This window comes from Hyla sarda, chromosome 3 (assembly GCF_029499605.1).
Source record: "Hyla sarda isolate aHylSar1 chromosome 3, aHylSar1.hap1, whole genome shotgun sequence".
Lineage (NCBI taxonomy): Eukaryota > Metazoa > Chordata > Amphibia > Anura > Hylidae > Hyla > Hyla sarda.
In genome coordinates this window covers 357,485,798-357,507,010 of record NC_079191.1, presented here as the reverse complement: position 1 = coordinate 357,507,010, position 21,213 = coordinate 357,485,798, and the positions used below count along the sequence as shown (strand labels likewise).

At 43.7% G+C, this 21,213-nt stretch overlaps 1 protein-coding gene across 3 annotated transcripts in view; it reads right to left on the bottom strand.

The window, feature by feature from the left end:
* Window positions 1–21,213, bottom strand: part of RIN2 (Ras and Rab interactor 2) — a 181,241-nt gene that overhangs the window by 60,163 nt on the left and 99,865 nt on the right. For 2 of the 3 annotated variants that reach the window (XM_056567631.1, XM_056567632.1), the window contains exon 4: window positions 4,426–4,612. In XM_056567631.1, the coding sequence (XP_056423606.1) occupies window positions 4,426–4,612 (187 nt within the window). Of the gene's footprint in view, window positions 1–4,425; window positions 4,613–5,913; window positions 5,967–21,213 lie in introns of those variants that run through there. The other variant, XM_056567633.1, reaches the window with a different exon arrangement.

The following is a 21,213-nucleotide window of genomic DNA, read 5'->3' as shown; positions in this document are numbered from 1 at the left end:
TAAGGACTACTGCGCATGCGCAGGGCTACGCTACTGACGGGCTACGCTACTGACGGGCTACGCTACTGTAAGCGTAGTGCTGAGAACGCGATTCACAAAATGACCAGACATGCGCACTACGCACCGAAGACGACTCAAAATATGCATGACGCATGCGCCTGGCGCAAAGGGCGATTGGACCAGGGTAGGACGCTCACACAAGGGGCGGCAAAGAAAGTGAAAAACGTCATTCCCACACAATTTCAAAGAATGAATATTCAAGAAGTGGGCCGGCTTGACTACGGACACGGGAGGAGGGAAATGCGGACGTCAACGCCGACACTGCAGGGCGGGCTGACAACAACATGGCCGCAAACGTTGTCAGCAGTCACCAAGCACCAAAAAACTACACTACTTCCTGCACATAGGAACAGTAAGTATAACGGAAATAATATGCATTATTGACACAGCAAGCATATTACACAATGGGCAAATGAATTGATAAAGTCATAGCAGCGGAGTACCCCTTTAATCTAGACAGATTTCTGTACCAGATTCAAGTTTCAATGCATTTTGTATATAGACGATCTTCTCTGGGTGAATTGGTCTAGAATTATGGTTGTCTATCTCAAAGGGCTTTTATTGTAGTATTGCCTACATCCAACATTTACAGCAGTTGAGACTAGGGATCGACCAATACAGATTTTTTAGGGCCGATACTGATAATCTGTGACCTTTCAGGCCGATAACCTATACAGATATTCCGGTATAAGTTATCGGCTATTCCCCCCCCCCCCCCCCCCACTTTAAATCAATGAACTGCAGGGGCTTTAAATCAATGAACTGCAGGGGCTTTAAATCAATGAACTGCAGGGGCTTTTGCGGGGCCAGAGACCGTCGCCGCCGCCACCCACTTCTCTCCCCCTGCCGGTCCTGAGCCCAACCACCGCCGCTGCCCCATTGCCTCCCTGATCAACGGTTTTATAATTACCTGTTCCCGGGGTCCACGCTACTTCTGGCTTCGGCGGAGTCCTGAGCGGTCACTGTGCGCACTGACGGTGACGTCGCGTTGAGGACATCCCTCGTCATTGCGCAGGACACAACAACAGCTCAGGACGCCGCAGGAGCCAGAAGTAGCGCAGATTCTGGGAAGAGGTAATTATAAAACCGGGGATGGGGGAGGCAATGGGGCAGCGGCGGTGGCAGTCGTCTCTGGCCGGGGCATTATCGGCAAGGTAATTGTCGATACCGATAATGTCCAAAATCGTGAATATCAGCCGATAATATCGCCCAAACCGATAATCGATCGATCCCTAGTTGAGACACAACCAAAAAGTGTTGTATGTTGCCCCTGGGTGCCATATCCTGAAATTGTACCTATGCCCAATATCTTTAAAAAAAAGTTACTGCCATATTTATACTATATACAACCATTTGTTGCCATACATAATTACATAGGGGGACAGTTATCAATATTTGCTTATGTATTCCTATTTTTAGTTCTTTTTCTCTTACTATTTTTTTGCTTATGTGCAACTCATTTATCAACTGCTTTCAGCCTGTTGATAAATTTCGTTCACTTAAGCACTTTTTCTTTTTTTGCTTTGGTAGTGACTTTTTCTGCTCCATGTCTGAGCTGGAGTAAATTTAGTAGGTTTTTTCATGTGATGCGACTTTTTTGCGACTTTTGCACTTGATAAATCTCTGACCACTGCAAGTTAAAAATCACTTTTTGCTTTGGTAAGCAAGATTCTTTTTTTTTGCTTAGGGCACTGAACATGCAAAAAGTCACACAAAAAATAGAGTAGTTGCACATGCAACTTTTTTGCGACATTTTTAAGCAAAAACAAAATGCTTTGATATATGTCCCCCATAGTTTGTAAAGTTGAAAAGACAAGACTCCATTGAGTCCAGCCTACAACCCTACTGTGTTGATCCAGAGGAAGGCAAAAATCCACATGAGGCTGAATTGCCCCATAACAGAGGAAACATTCCTTCCTGACCCCAATATTGCGATCAGAATATGTCCCTGGACCAACGCAAGTCTAGTATTCATAACCTTTAACATTATATTTTTCCAAATAAACATCCAGGCCACCCTTGAACTTGTTTATTGAGTAAGACATCATTACATCATATGACAGAGAGTTCCATAGTCTCACTGCTCTTACAGTAAAGAATCTCAGTTTGTGACGATGGTGAAACCTTTTTTCCTCTAGGTGTAGAGGATGCCCCCTTGTCATGATGATAATTATATGTGCAGGATTTTTGTATATGATTTAAATTTACCAATTATTTTTAATATGAGACAAATCAGCCTAGTGTACAATAAAATTTACATAATGGTGTATTTCATGGTTCCTGAAAAACTAATTGGCCATCTTAAAAAAATTATTGGTGCATTAAAAAAAAAACGACTACTATTTGGCGGTTCCTGCACCTTCAGAGTAGGTATGGAGGCAATGCCGCAGCAGCATGTAGTCACGCTGCACCCTGCCTTCCTCCCACCCACTTAAAGGGGTTATCTGGGGACCTAAAACATTTATTTTACTCCACATGGTTTGGAAAGTACTTACATAGTGCCCCTGGCTTGTTTCTACCACCATTCACTGCTGTACAATGCATCGTCCTCCCCTTTCCAGTGCTCCATTTTCTTTCTGCTGCACACCTCAATTAAAACTACATTTCTCAGCAGTCCTCATTGCCGAAACTGTTAGAAAGGGGGCGTGACTTGCCTTTATAATGTCAGAAGGGACGTGGCTTGATGAGTTGTGATAGAAAGGGGGTGACTTGGTTGAACATGTTAGAAAAGGGGGGTGGCTTACAGGGTGAGGATGCTGAAACCCAGGAAAAAGTGTCATTTGATCTCCGTCTCTGTTGGGGGGAGAGGGGAGAGAGGAGACAAAGGTGGACAGAGAACTGCAGGTTTTTCTTCACTTATGCCTGTTACAGCATATTCCAACAGGGAAAATGGCCCATTACAGGCATTAAGTGTATATTACAATACAGTTGGTCTGGCCATAAGGGGAATAAATAAGAATTAATTTTACTATCCGGATTACCCCTTTAAGGTTTACTAACACCCTGATTGCTGGGCTTTGCATGAAGTGTCCAACACTTATGGTGTCAATCAAGACTTAGTGGCCAGGAATGCGCTGCAGCTCTACCATCATGCCTACTTAGGAGGTGCTAGGACCACCGAATAAAGTAGTTTTTTTATGAAAAAAAGTTATTTGGGAAGACATTTAGGCAAAGTATCTAAACTCTGTACCTGATGGCTACAAGGTACTGGGGATGGCTTATAAGACTTAACGGACCTGACAATTTTAATTTAATGATTTTTTTTATATATCTTAATCAGTACCTAATCCTGACCATGTACATGTAATTTTTACGTGTCTAGCACCTATATTTTTTTATTACACTTTTAATTGAGCTCACTAGTCTGAATTCATCTCAAAGGGAGGGGGCGTTGCCTCACTTTAGAGGTACCGCCCCCTCTATCAGTATGCTGTCTGCTCACATCTCCCCTAGCATTAGCAAAACTACAACTCCCAGCTTGTCCTCACTGACAGTAGTGGGACACAAGTTGACAGTGGGAGGATTTTTCCTCCAGCTATGAGCCCTGCACTCACAGCTGTCAATCAAGGAAGTGTGTCCATGACATAGGTGATGTCGCATGGACACAGCAAGACTAGTATGTGTCCAAGCAGGCAGGGGGGGGGGGCAGTTCTTTAACTGGCTTTTTCAGTATGAAATACTGAAAATCTTCTAATGAAACAAAGTTTTTGTATCTGACAGTGCCCATTTAAGCTCCTTTTATTTCAATTTTTTTTTGTAATTTTAGTTACATATTTTTAAATCAAAAATTAGAAATTTGCTATCAAAACTTGCCATTATACCTGTGAAAAAAAACATTGTGTGTGTAATATTATGTCTGATACTTGTCTTTGTTTGTACCCCATAATTATAAGCACTGCGGAATCTGTAAGCGCTATATAAATAAATTAAATAAAATAAATAAATTATATCATTAATAATAGCAATTCAATGCAAAGTCTGACAATTCTTGCTGCAGTAGAAACGTGTACCAAAATACCTTTGCATGCAGTGGGGGTACTTACCACAGAGGCAGACCATGTACCTTCTTTGGAATACCTATTGGGAGGGGCCTGAACTATCTGCCGATTTACATTCATGGCAACTGACCTAGGGGCGCTCATGACGTAAAAAGTATCAGGTCACCAATCACGTGCCACTTTCCTTCCTGATCATGTTGCCAGAGCTCTTAGGAGGTAGTGTGTGGTATTACAACTAGGCTCCATTCACTTCAATGGAGCTGAGCGGCAGAACCACACCCAACCTGGAGAAAGACAGGGAGAGTTTTTGAAAGAAATTTTCTCTGTTTTTCAATTCCTGGATAACCCCTTTAAGTCTAGTACGTACCGCAGGAGGCTGATCTTGGAGGATGTCTTGGACCTTGTCATCACTCAGACCAAGTTGTAGCCACACAGGATGGGAATGGAGGAGTCTATCCAGGATGCTCGGCTTATAGGCAACACTTTCATACCCCGAGTCCCGAAGAAAAGCTTTCTTTTCGACCAGTATGTTCTTCTCCATCTCTCTTTCAATGCTGTGGAAAGAAATAGTAACATTTAATGATGTTTCTCTCTGTGGCTCCTACAATGACTATTACACCCAGTGTCTGTATACTGACCCCCCCCCCCCCCCTACTAATCTAACCAAGGTGGAGTTTCTAATATGATGTATTTCTGCAGGTCCGGTGCCCGACACAAAAAAAAGACTTGGCAGTGGAGCAGATTCTGGTGCTTTCTAGATTGGATCTGGATTTGATCTGATTTCAAGAGGTGTTTTAACATTTTGGCAGCACAGTGCATGCTTTATTCCAGCTGGACCTTGGATGGTAATGTCAACTAACATGTTGTTGGTTATGCTCAGCTAGGAATCAATTAGTTTTTAACGCTGTATTATTGTGCTCAGCTTTGATATATACCATAATACTATACTGTGTAACATCACAGCGCTGATAGCTGATATTCTGAATGTGATATGGGGTAAGGATAAGGATATAGAGAGGGGGGGGGGGGATTGAGGGAGCAGAGAAAGCATTACAGTCTCATTTGGTGCTGACTGAGCATACAATATAGGATTTCAGTTTAAAAAACACTTAAAGGGGTATTCCAGGATTTGTTTTTATTTGTCTATGCTACAGGGCTGTAAAGTTAGTGTAGTTCATAATATAGTGTCTGTACCTGTGTGTGACGGTTTTCTCACAATTCTTCTGTGATTTTTGCCCCAAGATTTTCCCCAGATTGCAATGTGGCAGAGACCTGATATCACTAGTCAGCTGATGACAGGGAGCCTGTCTGCTTCAATGGGTGGAGCGATCGCTTGGTGGGAGAGAGATCAATCTGCAACTAATGCAACAGCTGTAGGCACCCTGATTGAAAACCACAGGTCTTTTGAATGGATGTAGCTCATTTATGTTTCAATGGGTGGGGTGGCTGATGTGTGGGAGGGAGGAAAATGGAATTGTGGGATTTGTAGTCAAAAAAAGAAAAGTCAAACAGGAAATTCCAGTTCACAAAAAGCTAGCCACAGTGTTATGGTAATCTCACAACATAGCCATTTAGCTCCAAGACAAGAGCAGATCCTTCCTAAGCATGTCCATTACTGCCTGCCAGGTACGTACTAAAATCACCTTATGGTGGATAACCCCTTTAAGATAGCAGCATGACTTAAAGGGGTACTCTAACATTTAAACTCATAGCCCCTATCCACAGGAAGGAGTGAAAGCATGTGGTGGGGAGCACTGCTGTGGTCCAACCTCTGGGACCCCCTGTGATATCTAGAACAGAGCCCCGAACTGCATGTATTATATATGGGAGTGCCCAAGATACATAAGCGACATACTCAGATATTTCCGGTGTAGGGACCCTTCTGATGATCATGGTGGTCAGACCAGCCTGCAATCAGACACTAATCCCTCCTTTCTGTGGCTGGGTAATAATGGAGAAATGTATCAAAACCTGTGCAGAGGAAAGGTTGACCAGTTGCCCATAGCAACCAATCAGATTGCTTGTTTTCAAAAACAGAAGAGGCGATCTGGTTGGTTGCTATGGGCAACTGGTCAACCTTTCCTCTGCCCCCCTTGCTTTTTGCTCTACATATCGAACTGTTAGCCAATCCGATTAGGAAGCTTACAAATGTGGAAGGACTATTTATGAAGGAGGAGGAACAGCAATAGGCTGAGCGCCATGTGACGCTTCGTTACACCCGGAAGTATGAAGGAGATGGACCGGAGGACCGATCAGCTGTAGTGGCACTCCGCGGGAATCCAGGGAGGAGAGTGATGGTTAATTTTCATTTATTTTGCAGCCCGGGCAGGACGGAGCAGGAATACTCTGCACTAGAGTACTCCTTTAAATATGAGAATTGGTGCGCCAGATCCGGTGAGGGAGGATTTGCCACCCCGCATTTCAAACTGTATTATCTCGCCTGAATGATAAAATTTATAGTTTTGGGTAATATGAATAATTTTGCATGGCACTTTAGATTGATTAAGAAAAGAAATTGGTACGGGTTATTAGAATGTTTGGAAGCAAAACAAATAGATACCAGTTTCACATATGGGAAGATGATCTTGATCATTGGTACTTTAATTAAGGTTAAGAGAAGTATTGTTTTCTCACCTTTATGGTACAACAAAAATGTGTTAGAATTTATGAAAATTAAGGATGAAGAATTTTGGATAAAAAATGTTTGTACATGTATTAATTTGTATGTTTACTTTGTTTATTTTCTAGTTTTTGGACTCATAAGTGTAATATGTCTAAAAAAAGAATAAAACTTTAAAAAAAAAACAAAAAACTTTCCTCTGCACTTGTTTTGATAATATTTTTAAATGCTGAGTACCCCTTAACCCCTTAAGGACCGGGGGTTTTTCCGTTTTTGCACTTTTGTTTTTTGCTCCTTGCCTTTAAAAAATCATAACTCTTTCAATTTTACACCTAAAAATCCATATGATCGCTTATTTTTTGCGCCACCAATTCATACGATTAAAATGATCCCCTACTTATATAGGTTTGATTTTGTCGCACTTCTGGAAAAAATCATAACTTCATGCAGGAAAATGAATACGTTTAAAATTGTCATCTTCTGACCCCTATAACTTTTTTATTTTTCCGCGTATGGGGCGGTATGAGGGCTCATTTTTTGCGCTGTGATCTGAAGTTTTTAGCGGTACCATTTTTGCATTGAAAGGACTTATTGATCGCTTTTTCATGATATAAAAAGTGACCAAAAATGCACTATTTTGGACTTTGGAATTTTTTAAACAATATATTTTTATAATTCGGACATTTCTGCACGCGGCAATACCATATATGTTTATTTTTATTTACACTGTGTTTTTATTTTTATGGGAAAAGGGGGGTGATTCAAACTTTTAATAGGGGAGGGGTTAAATGATCTTTATTCACTTTTTTTTGCAGTTATAGCTCCCATAGGGACCTATTACACTGCACACACTGATCTTTATCATTGATCACTGGTTTCTCATAGGAAACCAGTGATCGATGATTCTGCCGCTTGACTGCTCATGCCTGGATCTCAGGCACTGTGCAGTCATTCGGCGATCGGTCAGCGAGGAGGCAGGTAGGGGCCCTCCCACTGTCCTGTAAGCTGTTCGGGATGCCGCGATTTCGCCACGGCTATCCCGAACAGCCCACTGAGCTAACTGGCACTTTTTACTTTCACTTTTAGCCGCTTGGCTCAGTTTTGAGAGCGCGGCTAAAGGGTTAACAGCGCGCAGCACCGCGATCAGTGCCGCGCGCAATTGGCGGCGGGTCCCGGCTTCAATATGACGCCGGGCCCGCCGTGATATGATGCGGGGTCACCGTGGGACCCCGCTTTATATCACGGGAGCGGGACCAAGGACGTACTCATACGTCCTTGGTCCTTAAGAGGTTAAAGTGTACCTGTCATCAACAAAAACTTTTTGTATAATGTAAATAATACCATTAAATGTATATTTGTAATATACATTGGTTAAAAATTGTGTATATTTTTAGGTGAAAAAATGCTGCCCCTTCAGCTATTGTCTGTGTCTCTGTGAGGAGACCAAATACAGGAAGTGAGGGCAGGACAAACAGGGATCTGTGCAGGCTCCTGGCTTGTCAATCATCTTGATGTATGAGCCAAGAGCATGTTATAGAGCCTCAGTGCACAGAACCCTGCTTTTTCTTACTGCACAGAGCCCTGCTTGTCCACCCTCATTTCCTGTATTTGGACTCCAATAGCTGCAGGGACAAAAATATACACAATCTTAACCAATGTATATTACAAATATACATATAATGATATTATCTACATTACATAAAAAGTTTTTGTTGACGACGGGTACACTTTAAAGTATGGTGTCAGGCATGTGCATCAGGATTAGCATGATGAAACCTATTACATACCAACAGAATTTATGGGAATACTCGCTGTAATATGCAGTGTAGGGTCGGACGGGTGGTGGCGGTGGACACAGAGGTTCTCTCTGAATCCCTGTGCCATGCACTTTTCCACACAGGTAGTGTGTCAGGTGTTGGCGTGTGAAAAATCATGTGAAATCTGCATCTCGTATTCAACTGCAGATGGAGGATGGCATGTTCAGTTTAACTCATAAATCCCTGCTTCTTCTAGAATTAAAGGGGTTTTTCTGGATTTTTTTATATTTAACTGTGCTCAGGGCGCAGTTAAAAAGAAGAAAATCTATTCTTATCTCACTCCCCTGCCACACCTGCTATATTCGTGTTGGTCCCCCGCCATGCTGCCCTGCAGTGTGCCTGTGCGCATAAGGACTTTCCAATTCAGCCAAACAGTGGCTGCAATTGTGTCTGATTGGCTGAGTAGGAAGGTCCTTGTGCCACACAGACACAATGTAGTGCAGCAGGCAAGGAGGCCAACACAGAGATAGTGGGTGTGGCAGGGAGCAAGGGGATAAGTATAGTTTTTTTTGTTTGTTTGTTTGTTTTATTTAACTACACCCTAAACCGTCACGCCCCCTCCCATAGATATGAGTGGAGGGGGGGGGGGGGGTGGCGTGACATCACGTCCCCAGTCCCGGAAACCCGGAGGATTCCAAAACTGGAGATTCAGCACCCGCATAGAATGCGGGTGCTGCAGGGAGATCGCGGGGGGTCTCAGCAGCGGGCCCCCCGCGATCAGACATCTTATCCCCTATGCCTTGGATAGGGGATAAAATGTTTTGGCCCGGAATACCCCTTTAAAGCATATCACTTTACAAAACCAGAAGAATTGTCCAAATATAAACTGCAGATGATGTTGTAATTTGGGAGCATTCGAGGAGGCTGCATAAGTGCACACACTCCAATTTCCTCCACCAGACCTATAGAATTGGCCAAATTGTCGCTTTTTGAGTTGCAAAACACATTAGCTTGTAATTAATTCCATTTGATGGACTTTAATGGATTCTGATCTAAGTCACAGATTTTGTTACAGGTCATTTGAATAGCGGGCCTTGTAAATGTTTAAGTGTTCTTGAAATATGAAGGTTTTATGAGGATGTTGTTGTCTGAACAAGTGCACATTCCTCAGCACTGCCAAGATGTGAGGGCAGCCTGGCAGTCGGTACCACAAACTTTCTGTATGTATCCTTAAAATGGGATAAACAACCCCATTATTAGGACCGTTATCTGGGGCTTGGTCGGCCAAATATGCATATTTCATCTTGTAAAAAAACTTCTCTGTGGTGGTATAGGCTGGCACAGGATTCTCCACCGCAACGCATTACACAGACAATCTTACTCATAGTTTTGCTTATACTGACTTGTCTTGCTCTCTCTCTCCATCTAGTGGAAACAAAAACCATAGAGTTATATAAAAAAAAAAAAAAAAAGCTGATGTGCTGCCTTGTAACAAATACAGACTCTCTAGTATTAGTAATATTGTAATCATATTAACTTAGTTTTATTATGTTGTGAACTTGTGAACATAAAATAAATCCCAACCTGTACACAGAGGGATCTCTAGACTTCAGTTTCAATGTGCTGGCCTTAAAGGGGTACTCCAGTGGGAAAAAAAAAATGATTTCAAACCAACTGGTAATAGAAACTTAAACAGATTTGTAAATTACTTCTATTTAAACATCTTAACCCTTCCAGTACTTATCAGCTGTTGTATACTACAGATATACTACAGAGAAATGTGTGAAGTTCTTTCCAGTCTGACCACAGTGCTCTCTGCTGACACCTCTGTCCGTGTCCGGAACTTTCCAGAGCAGGAGAGGTTTTCTATGGGGATATGCTTCTAATCTGGACAGTACTGACACGGACAGAGGTGTCAGCAGAGAGCACTGTTGTCAGACTGGAAAGAGCTTCACAATTTTCTTTGTAGTATACAGCAGCTGATAAGTACTGGAAGGCTTCAGATTTTTTAAAAGAAGTAATTTACAAATCTGTTTAACTTTCTGGCACCAGTTGATTTGAAAACATTGTTTTCCACTTGTTTTCACCGGAGTTCCCCTTTAAATGGACACTGTCAGATCCAAACACTTTTAATATGTTGTTATTGATGAAAATTAAAGAGCCTTTGTAATATGTTTTTATTTTTTAATATTTAATAAAGAAAGCGGCTCCTGAAAATCCTACCACAAGGGGTCCCCATACCTACTGGGGCACTAACCAGTCCTGCAGCAGCATCAGCATCAGGGAGGGGGCGTGACAGCAATGAGGGGGCGGGTGGGACGTCATGAGGGGGTGGGGCTATGATGTCACAAGCTCCCGGGGCCGGTGTGAGGTGGTTTTTTGCGCCCCCGTAGATCCATGCGTCCGCTCCTCCCCCAGCTCTCCGAACATTTCCGAAGCTAGAACTGGGGGAGGGCAGATCAAGGGGAGAGAGAAGGTTCACGCCCCCTCCCTCATCTCCCCTCCCTGAGCTCGGCTGGACGCAGATCTCTACGGCCCGCCCCCTCCCTGAGGACATAGATCTCCACGGCAGGTCCCCTCCCTCATCTTCCCTCCATGAGGACGTAAATCTCCACGGCAGGTCCCCTCCCTCATCTTCCCTCCATGAGGACGTAGAGCAGTGCTCCCAATGAGCTCTATGTGTAAAGGAGGACATACTGTACGGGCTAAAGGGGAACATACTGTACGGGCTAAAGACTGCACAAGCTAAAGGGGGACATACTGAGCTCTATGTGTAAAGGGGGACATACTGTACGGGCTAAATGTCCCCCTTTAGCCTGTACAGTAGGTCCCCCTTTACACATAGAGCTCAGTATGTCCCCCTTTAGCTTGTGCAGTCTTTAGCCCGTACAGTATGTCCTCCTTTGTCCCCCTTTAGCCTGTAGCCCGTGCAGTATGTCCCCCTTTGAGGGGACCTGCCGTGGAGATCTGCTGGGGGAGATGAGGGAGGGACCTGCCGTGGAGATTTACGTCCTCAGATCGGGGAGATGAGGGAGGGAGGGGACCTGCCGTGGAGATCTATGTCCTCAGGGAGGGGGGATGGGGGAGGGGACCTGCCGTGGAGATTTACGTCCTCAGGGAGGGGGGATGAGGGAGGGGACCTGCCGTGGAGATTTACGTCCTCAGATCGGGGAGATGAGGGAGGGAGGGGACCTGCCGTGGAGATCTATGTCCTCAGGGAGGGGGGATGGGGGAGGGGACCTGCCGTGAAGATTTACGTCCTCAGGGAGGGGGGATGAGGGAGGGAGGGGACCTGCTGTGGAGATCTATGTCCTCAGGGAGGGGGGATGGGGGAGGGGACCTGCCGTGGAGATTTACGTCCTCAGGGAGGGGGGATGAGGGAGGGGACCTGCCGTGGAGATTTACGTCCTCAGATCGGGGAGATGAGGGAGGGAGGGGACCTGCCGTGGAGATCTATGTCCTCAGGGAGGGGGGATGGGGGAGGGGACCTGCCATGGAGATTTACGTCCTCAGGGAGGGGGCGTGGCCGTAGAGATCTGCGTCCAGCCGAGCTCAGGGAGGGAGATGAGGGAGGGGGCGTGAACCTCCTCCCTCCCCTTGATCTTCCCTCCCCCAGTTCTAGCTTCGGAAATGTTCGGAGAGAGCTGGGGGAGGAGCGGACGCATGGATCTACGGGGGCGCAAAAAACCCACCTCACACCGGCTTTAGCATTCAGAACACTGAGCCGTTGGCTGTCCGGGCATGCTGGGAGTTGTAGTTTTGCAACATCTGGAGGTCCGCAGGTTGGAGACCACTGCTATAGAGACACATAGGTCTGTATAGGAGCTGCATTTTTCCTTTTAGATACATTACTAATGACTAAGGGGGTTTGCCCTGAAACATGCGCGGCAGGATGGAACACAGGTTGTTATCCATCTGGCCGGATTTTAATCGGAATATATTGTGACGTAAATATGATGAAAATAAAAGTCAAAGAATTGGAGAATGCATCCGGGTCTGTGAGAAACTTCAATGAATGATATCGTATTATATCGAGCTCAAGCCACGCTGTCCGGGTACACTCTAAATAAGCTGTTTTATGGAGGATTGTGATATACCTCCTGCCTGTTCATTTGTGCCATTCATTCCTTACATACATAAAGGAAAGCTGTGTCAAGGGACTTTTGTGTTTTGAAACCTATTACATTAACCCCTTAAGGACCGGGGATTTTTCCGTTTTTGCACTTTAGTTTTTTTGCTCCTTGCCTTTAAAAAATTCATAACTCTTTCAATTTTGCACCTAAAAATCCATATGATGGCTTATTTTTTGTGCCACCAATTCTACTTTGTAATGACGCCAGTCATTTTGCCCAAAAATCTACGGTGAAACGGAAAAAAAAATAATTGTGTGACAAAATTGAAAAAAACCCCACCGTTTTGAAACTTTTGGGGGCTTCCGTTTCTACGTAGTACATTTTTCGGTAAAAATGACACCTTATTATTCTGTAGGTCCATACGATTAAAATGATATCCTACTTATATAGGTTTGATTTTGTCGTACTTCTGGAAAAAATCATAACTACATGCAGGAAAATGTATACGTTTAAAATTGTCATCTTCTGACCCCTATAACTTTTTTATTTTTCCGTGTACGGGGCGGTATGAGGGCTCATTTTTTGCGCCGTGATCTGAAGTTTTTAACTATTGCATTGATCGGACTTATTGATCGATATAAAAGTGACCAAAAATGCACTATTTAGACTTTGGATTTTTTTTGCACGCACGCCATTGACCGAGCGGTTTAATTAATGATATATTTTTATAATTCGGGCATTTCTGCACGCGGTGATACCATAGATGTTTATTTTTATTTACACAGTTTTTTTTTATGGGAAAAGGGGGGTGATTCAAACTTTTAATAGGGGAGGTGTTAAATGATCTTTATTCACTTTTTTTGCAGTGTTATAGCTCCCATAGGGACCTATAACACTGCACACACTGATCTTTTACATTGATCACTGGTTTCTCATAGGAAACCAGTGATCAACGATTCTGCCACTTGACTGCACATGCCTGGATCTCAGGCACTGAGCCGTCATTGGGTGATCGGACAGCGAGGAGGCAGGTAGGGGCCCTCCTGCTGTCCTGTAAGCTGTTCGAGAAGGTGCGATTTCGCTGCCGCTATCCCGAACAGCCCACTGAGCTAACCGGCAGTTTTTACTTTCACTTTTAGCCGCGTGGTTCAGCTTTGAGCGCGCGGCTAAAGGGTTAATAGCGCGCGGCACCGCAATCAGTGCTGCGGGCTATTAGCGGCGGGTCCCGGCTTCTCTATGACGCTGCGCCCGCCGTTACATGATGCGGGGTCACCGTGGGACCCCGCGTTATATCACGGGAGCAGGACCAAGGACGTACTCATACATCCTTGGTCCTTAAGAGGTTAAAACACAAAACTATCCCCAACATCACCTATTAAATATCAATAAGTACCAGAATCTCAGGAACTTAATATACAATACAGTGGTCCCTCAAATTACAATGGCCTCAGGTTACAATATGTTTAACATACAATGGTCTTTTCTGGACCATTGTAACTTTAAACCAGACTCAACATACAATGCTACGGACAGTCCAGATCTGTGAAACATGTCATTGGCCGGAAGATCTGACCAATCAGAATGGACATTTTACTGGTAAAACACCTGTATTACTGAAGTGTATGCACTGACTGGTGTCTGGAAGCGCCTCTCTAGAGTACAATGCGGTACATGTCCTGTACTACTCTTTACCCATGCCAGGATGAGCTGTTCCTTAGGATACCAGCTGAGGGTGGTATCTGATTTTTCTAGGACACTGCGTACTGTTCAGGAACCGGTACAAGCTCCTGTCCTCCTACGGCTTCCAGATGCTTTTTCTGATTTTTATATGCATGGACTTGCTTTATCAGTATTAGTTATCCTCACCTTTTCATATTCTTGGATGACATATTTTGGACTTCAGGACCAGTAACTAGTTTTCCGTAGAGTTATGGTCTCAACATACAATGGTCATCTTGGAACCAATTAATATTGTTATATTGAGGGACAACTGTATAGGATTTCTACACAGGATTTGTTCTTCATTCTCACCTCTTTGTTGGACATGTGAAAAAGAAAAGAGGACTATTACCGCTATATGGATTTATTGCTTACTGCTAAAATCTTTTTGGGGAAAAAAGAAATTAGTGAAAAATAGTAAGCTTTATTTCTCTAGTTGTAATTCCCCTTCTACAAGCTGATTCTACTCAACCTACAAGACATAAACCAGGGCGGCCCTGCCTATAGACAGCGGCCTAAGGGGCGTCGCGCTGCCTCAGTGTGTCAGTAGCAAGATGGTTACATGAGGAGGAGGTTTGTTACAGTGTGTCACCCCAGTAGTAAGGATATTACATGAGGAGGAGGTTTGTTACAGTGTGTCACCCCAGTAGTAAGGAGATTACATGAGGAGGAGGTTTGTTACAGTGTGTCACCCCAGTAGTAAGGAGATTACGTTAGGAGGAGGTTCGTTACAGTGTGTCACTCCAGTAGTAAGGTGATTACATGTGGAGGAGGTTCGTTACAGTGTGTCACCCCAGTAGCAAGATGATTACATGAGGAGGAGGTTTGTTACAGTGTGTCACCCCAGTAGTAAGGAGATTACATGAGGAGGAGGTTTGTTACAGTGTGTCACCCCAGTAGTAAGGAGATTACATGAGGAGGAGGTTTGTTACAGTGTGTCACCCCAGTAGTAAGGAGATTACATGAGGAGGAGCTTCGTTACAGTGTGTCACCCCAGTAGTAAGGTGATTACATGTGGAGGAGGTTCGTTACAGTGTGTCACCACAGTAGTAAGGAGATTACATGAGGAGGAGGTTTGTTACAGTGTGTAACCCCAGTAGTAAGGAGATTACATGAGGAGGAGGTTTGTTACAGTGTGTCACCCCAGTAGTAAGGAGATTACATGAGGAGAAGGTTTGTTACAGTGTGTCACCCCAGTAGTTAGGAGATTACATGAGGAGGGTGTTTGTTACAGTGTGTCACCCCAGTAGTAAGGAGATTACATGAGGAGGGGGTTTGTTACAGTGTGTCACCCCAGTAGTAAGGAGATTACATGAGGAGAAGGTTTGTTACAGTGTGTCACCCCAGTAGTAAGGAGATAACATGAGGAGGAGGTTTGTTACAGTGTGTCCCCCCCAGTAGTAAGGAGATTACATGAGAAGGAGGTTTGTTACAGTGTGTCACCCCAGTAGTAAGGAGATTACATGAGGAGGAGGTTTGTTACAGTGTGTCTCCCCAGTAGTAAGGAGATTACATGAGGAGGAGGTTTGTTACAGTGTGTCCCCCCAGTAGTAAGGAGATAACATAGGAAAGAGGTTTTTTACAGTGTCACCCCAGTAGTAAGTAAATTATATGAGGGGGAGGAATGTTACAGTGTGTCACCCCAGTAGTAAGTAAATTATATGAGGAGGAGGCTTGTTACAGTGTGTCACCCCAGTAGTATGCTTATTATATGAGGAGGAGGCTTGTTACAGTGTGCCACCCCAGTAGTAAGGAGATAACATAGGAAAGAGGTTTGTTACAGTGTGTAACCCTAGTAATAAGCTAATTATATGAGGAGGAAGTTTGTTACAGTGTGCCACCCCAGTAGTAAGGAGATAACATAGGAAAGAGGTTTGTTACAGTGTGTAACCCTAGTAGTAAGCTAACTATACGAGGAGGAGGCTTGTTACAGTGTGTCACCCCAGTAGTAAGCTAACTATACGAGGAGGAGGCTTGTTACAGTGTGTCACCCCAGTAGTAAGCTAACTATACGAGGAGGAGGCTTGTTACAGTGTGTCACCCCAGTAGTAAGGAGATAACATAGGAAAGAGGTTTGAGGGGCAGCAAAATTAGCTTTTGCCTAGGGTGGCAAAAATCCTTGCACCAGTCCTGACATAAACTCATCACGGTCTTCACCTAATAACTGACTGTAAGATACTAGAAAGGGAAAAAAACAATACCATCAATATAAGGGTGTTGAGCTCCGTTAAAGGGCAAAAAATTGTGCATGTCCTATCCCAATGGACTCCATTTAAGTCAATGGGATCCGCCAGGAGCCGGTGTCAGTTCTGCTGCGACCTGTTCAGGGTCAGTTCGCGCAAAAATAAAAGAGCCGTATGGATCCTGAATGGGTCGGAGCACAACAGAAGTGTGAACTTAGCCTAAGAAGGAAGCTTTCACCATAAACAGTTAAAAAAAAAAAAGAATTAAATAAAAACAACACAACAACCCATATCCGCTACAGAAAGGAATCTAAACAAAATATCAGACCGGCTGATAACATTCCAATAAACTCCAACAAGAGTAATTGACTTAAATTATCTCATTTCGGATAAAACACTACAAAGAAGATCAGTAGACAAATTCCACTCCCACAGTCAAACATATCTGTTCAGGACTTGATATAAAGACAAGTGTTTGCCAACCAGTGTGCCTCCAGCTGTTGCAAAACTACAACTCCCAGCATGCCCGGACAGCCGAAGGCTGTCCGGGCATGCTGGGAGTTGTAGTTTTGCAACAGCTGGAGGCACACTGGTTGGGAAACACTGGTATACACCTGCAGTAGGTATACACTCTTTATTAAGACTTATTTTATTATACTTCGTATATTGTAATAAGGACCTTCTCACCCCACTTCCCACCGCCACGGTAATCCCCTACCCCCAAGCATGCCCTTGATACAGTTCGCCTTCCTTATGAAGAATAAACATACTTCTGTCAGTTCACAAATCCAAATGCCTTGAACAATAGGGAATGTCCCGCTGTTCTGTAGTGGTACATCCTTATTTACTGACACCTTTCCTTCATACTTAAAGGACGGGTAAATTCATATGACGTATTTACATAAGGCTGCGAATGGCAAAGGCGCCTAGACCTGTCCTGTACACTGCGTACTGTGATACAGAGCGTCACCATTGTGTATGTGCGCTTAGAGGGCTTCCTTTATCCCACAGCCCGGCACATCCTGTATGGCTTCTCTTTGCTGCCGACAATTAAAAAATATGCAACTTTGGCGACACAACTTCTGGGGAAAGATTTAGAACATCAGTGAGAATCTGGTAAACACATTAGAACCGAAAGCTCCGCTCTCATGTCGTAGCCAGCTGGACTGACCACATTGCCAGCTTTAAGCCATCCAAACAGCTATGAAATAGATTCTCCTTAAAGAGGTCCTGTCACTAACATACATTTTTACCATCCTATTACCTCAATACAAGTACTTTTTTAATGTGTTTGCATATAAAATTCTTTATAGTTAATTAAAATTACCATATATTAGCTGCCACTAGGGGGTGCTCCTCTGAGCTGCAGCAGAAGTTAAAGGGGTACTTCAAGGAACTGAACCCATAGCCCATCCTTTTCCTTTCAACAACCTATTTAATTGTCTAATTATCATTCATTAGCTATATAGAGCAGTTTCCCCTCTTTGATTGTCACTTCCATGCAGGAAGTGAGGGAATGACATTATCCAGCCATCTACTCTGTCTCTGTCCAAGTCCCTCTCTGAAAGCAGCCCCCACCTTCATGAGAGACACAGACCATGTGGTTTTCTTATAAATTACCCCACAATAGCATTTTTTGGGGTTGCACCATATGGCAAAATGAGTGATGTCATTATGCAGGACAACTGGTCGCACAAAAAGCAAGCCCTCATACTTGTCTGTTGATAAAAATATAAAAAGTTATGATTTTTAGAAGGCGAGAAGGAAAAAACGAAAATGCAAAAATAAAATTTGCTGAGTCCTTAAAGGGGCACTCCATCCCTAGACATCTTATCCCCTATCCAAAGGATGGGGGATAAGATGTCAGATCGCCGCGGTACCGCTACTGGGGACCCCCGGGATCTCGGCTGCGGCACCGCTCTGTGCGTAATGACGGGCGATACAGGGGACGGAGCAGTGTGACATCATGACTCCGCCCCTCGTGACATCACGGCCCGCCCCTCTTAATGCAAGTCTATGGCAGGGGACATGACGACCGCCACACCCCCTCCCATAGACTTGTATTGAGGGGGCGGGCCGTGACGTCATGAGGGGCGGAGCCGTAACGTAACGATGCTCCGGCCCCTGTATTGCCCGTCATTACGTGCAGAGCGAGTGTGCTCTGTGCAGTAATGATAGCGCGGTGCTGCAGCCGAGATCCCGGGGCTCCCCAGCAGCAGGACCGCGGCAATTTGACATCTTATCCCCTATCCTTTGGGTAGGGGATAAGATGTCTAGGGGCGGAATACCCCTTTAAGGCTGAGTCCTTAAGGGCTTAAAAAGAAATGCATATCCTAGATTTAATTTTTTTTTTTTACTGCTTAGGGTCAAGCACATTTTTTCACAATTTCAGTATCACTGTCATTTAACTAAACTTTTGAAATGTAAAAGTTTAGATTGGTCAAGGTCTCAGTTCTGAGACCCTGTTTGAGGATCAAGGGTAATCACATAGTGGACAATTGTATACATTTTGGAGTTAGTCACCCTCCATCCATAGGTCTAGCATTGTATAAAGACTAACCTATTTGGTACATCTGAATAATGTCTGGTGACAGTGTTAGTAAGTCTGGGCCACTGTTCTTTTTGTGGCGCGATGCTGAGGACATGGCACAAGACACCACGTGTAAGAGTCAATTAAAAGATTTGAATATATTTTACAGGTAAATATCTTTTTATTTATTGATATTATTTATGTTTTTTCAATATCAGAGTAACAAGACCTGTTCATTGACACTTTGCAAAATATTTTATGACTGGACTTTTTTGCCTTGTTACAGAACATGAAAACGAAACCGTACTTGAAAGTAAATTTCTGTAGATAGAGACTCCTCCCCACCTTTCCTGTCTCCTCTCTCCTGCTGTTCTTTGGTAAAACAATGGGAACGAGAAGTCCAGGCCAAATGCAGGAAAACAGCTTTTGTTGAAATGTGAAATAAGACGGAATTAAAATATACTCATATACAGGGATCCCTCAACTTACAATGGCCTCAACATACAATAGTTTCAACATGTTTATTTCTGGACCATTGGAACTTGAAACCAGACTCAACATACAATGTCCAGACAGTTCAGATATGTGATAGACAGGTCAATGGCTGGAAGAAGCGACCAATCAGAATGGGCATTTTACTGGTAAAACATCTGTATTACTGAAGTACAAGCACTGACTGGCTGTCTGGCAGTGCCCCCTACAGTACAGGAAGGAACTACAAGTTCTGTACTACTCCTTACCTGTGCCAGGGTTAGCTGCTCCTTTGGACACCAAGTAAGGGCGGCTCCATTTAGGACACTGTGTGTACTGTATAGGACCCTGAAGAAGCTCCTGTCCTCTACTTAAACCATTGTTTCCCAACCAGGGTGCCTCCAGCTGTTGCAAAACTACAAATCCCAGCATGCCCGGACAGCCAACGGCTGTCCGGGCATGCTGGGAGTTGTAGTTTTGCAACAGCTGGAGGCACCCTGGTTGGGAAACACTGACATAGACAGTGATTACAGCTTCCAGCAGATCTTTCTTACTTTTATATGAAAGGACTTGTTTTATCTATATTAGTTATCTACTTATTTTTCTTTAATCCTCACCTTTTCCTATTTTTGATGATATTTTGGAGGCTTCAGAACCAATTACCAGGTTTCCATAGAGTTATAGTCTCAACTAGAGATGAGCGAACTTACAGTAAATTCGATTCGTCACAAACTTCTCGGCTCGGCAGTTGATGACTTTTCCTGCATAAATTAGTTCATCCTTTAGGTGCTCCTGTGGGCTGGAAAAGGTGGATACATTCCTAGGAAAGCGTCTCCTAGGACTGTATCCACCTTTTCCAGCCCACCGGAGCACCTGAAAGCTGAACTAATTTATGCAGGAAAAGTCATCAACTGCCGAGCCGAGAAGTTCGTGACGAATCGAATTTACTGTAAGTTCGCTCATCTCTAGTCTCAACATACAATGGTTTCAACATACAATGGTCGTTCTGGAACCAATTAATATTGTAACTTGAGGGACCACTGTACCTGCAGATGCAAGTGCCAGATTTCCACAGTCTGGTTGCTTTCGCATTAATATTTCTCCAATTCTATATTCACACATGAGATTGGGACATTTGTGGCACATATCAGCCTTTTTCATAGACCATAGGAAAAACTGCTAAATGTGAGTACCAGCTAAGCCTGTAGATGTACTTGAACCAGATCATGTGATCATTTCTGTGAATGGTACACTAGAATTTACATATAAAATGTCCTCATGCTCACTACCCTCATGTACCGAGGCATTAAACAGATTCATATAGAATCTGAAAAAAGGAACTCACACCAGGCCCCACCAGACACCGTGAAGCTCGGTTCACATCCATTGTTGGCACTATATTGTTCGTGAACATTAATATACCAAGAAAGACATATTCAGACATATACAGTGGTGTAAAGTGTATATCATTGTAAAGCTGGTATTCCAATGTAGCATTTTCGGTAACATGTTTTTGTAACAATTTAAAGCATTCCCTACCAAGCTTCCAAGTATGCTGCCTAATCCTGGAATGTAAGGATAAAACACAAGTGCATGTGGCGTATGAACATGACCCTTAAAGGGGTATTCCAGGAAAAAACTTTTTTTTATATATCAACTGGCTCCAGAAAGTTAAACAGATTTGTAAATTATTTCTATTAAAAAATCTTAATCCTTTCAGTACTTATGAGCTTCTGAAGTTAAGGTTGTTCTTTTCTGTCTAAATCCTCTCTGATGACACCTGTCTCGGGAAACGCAAATCC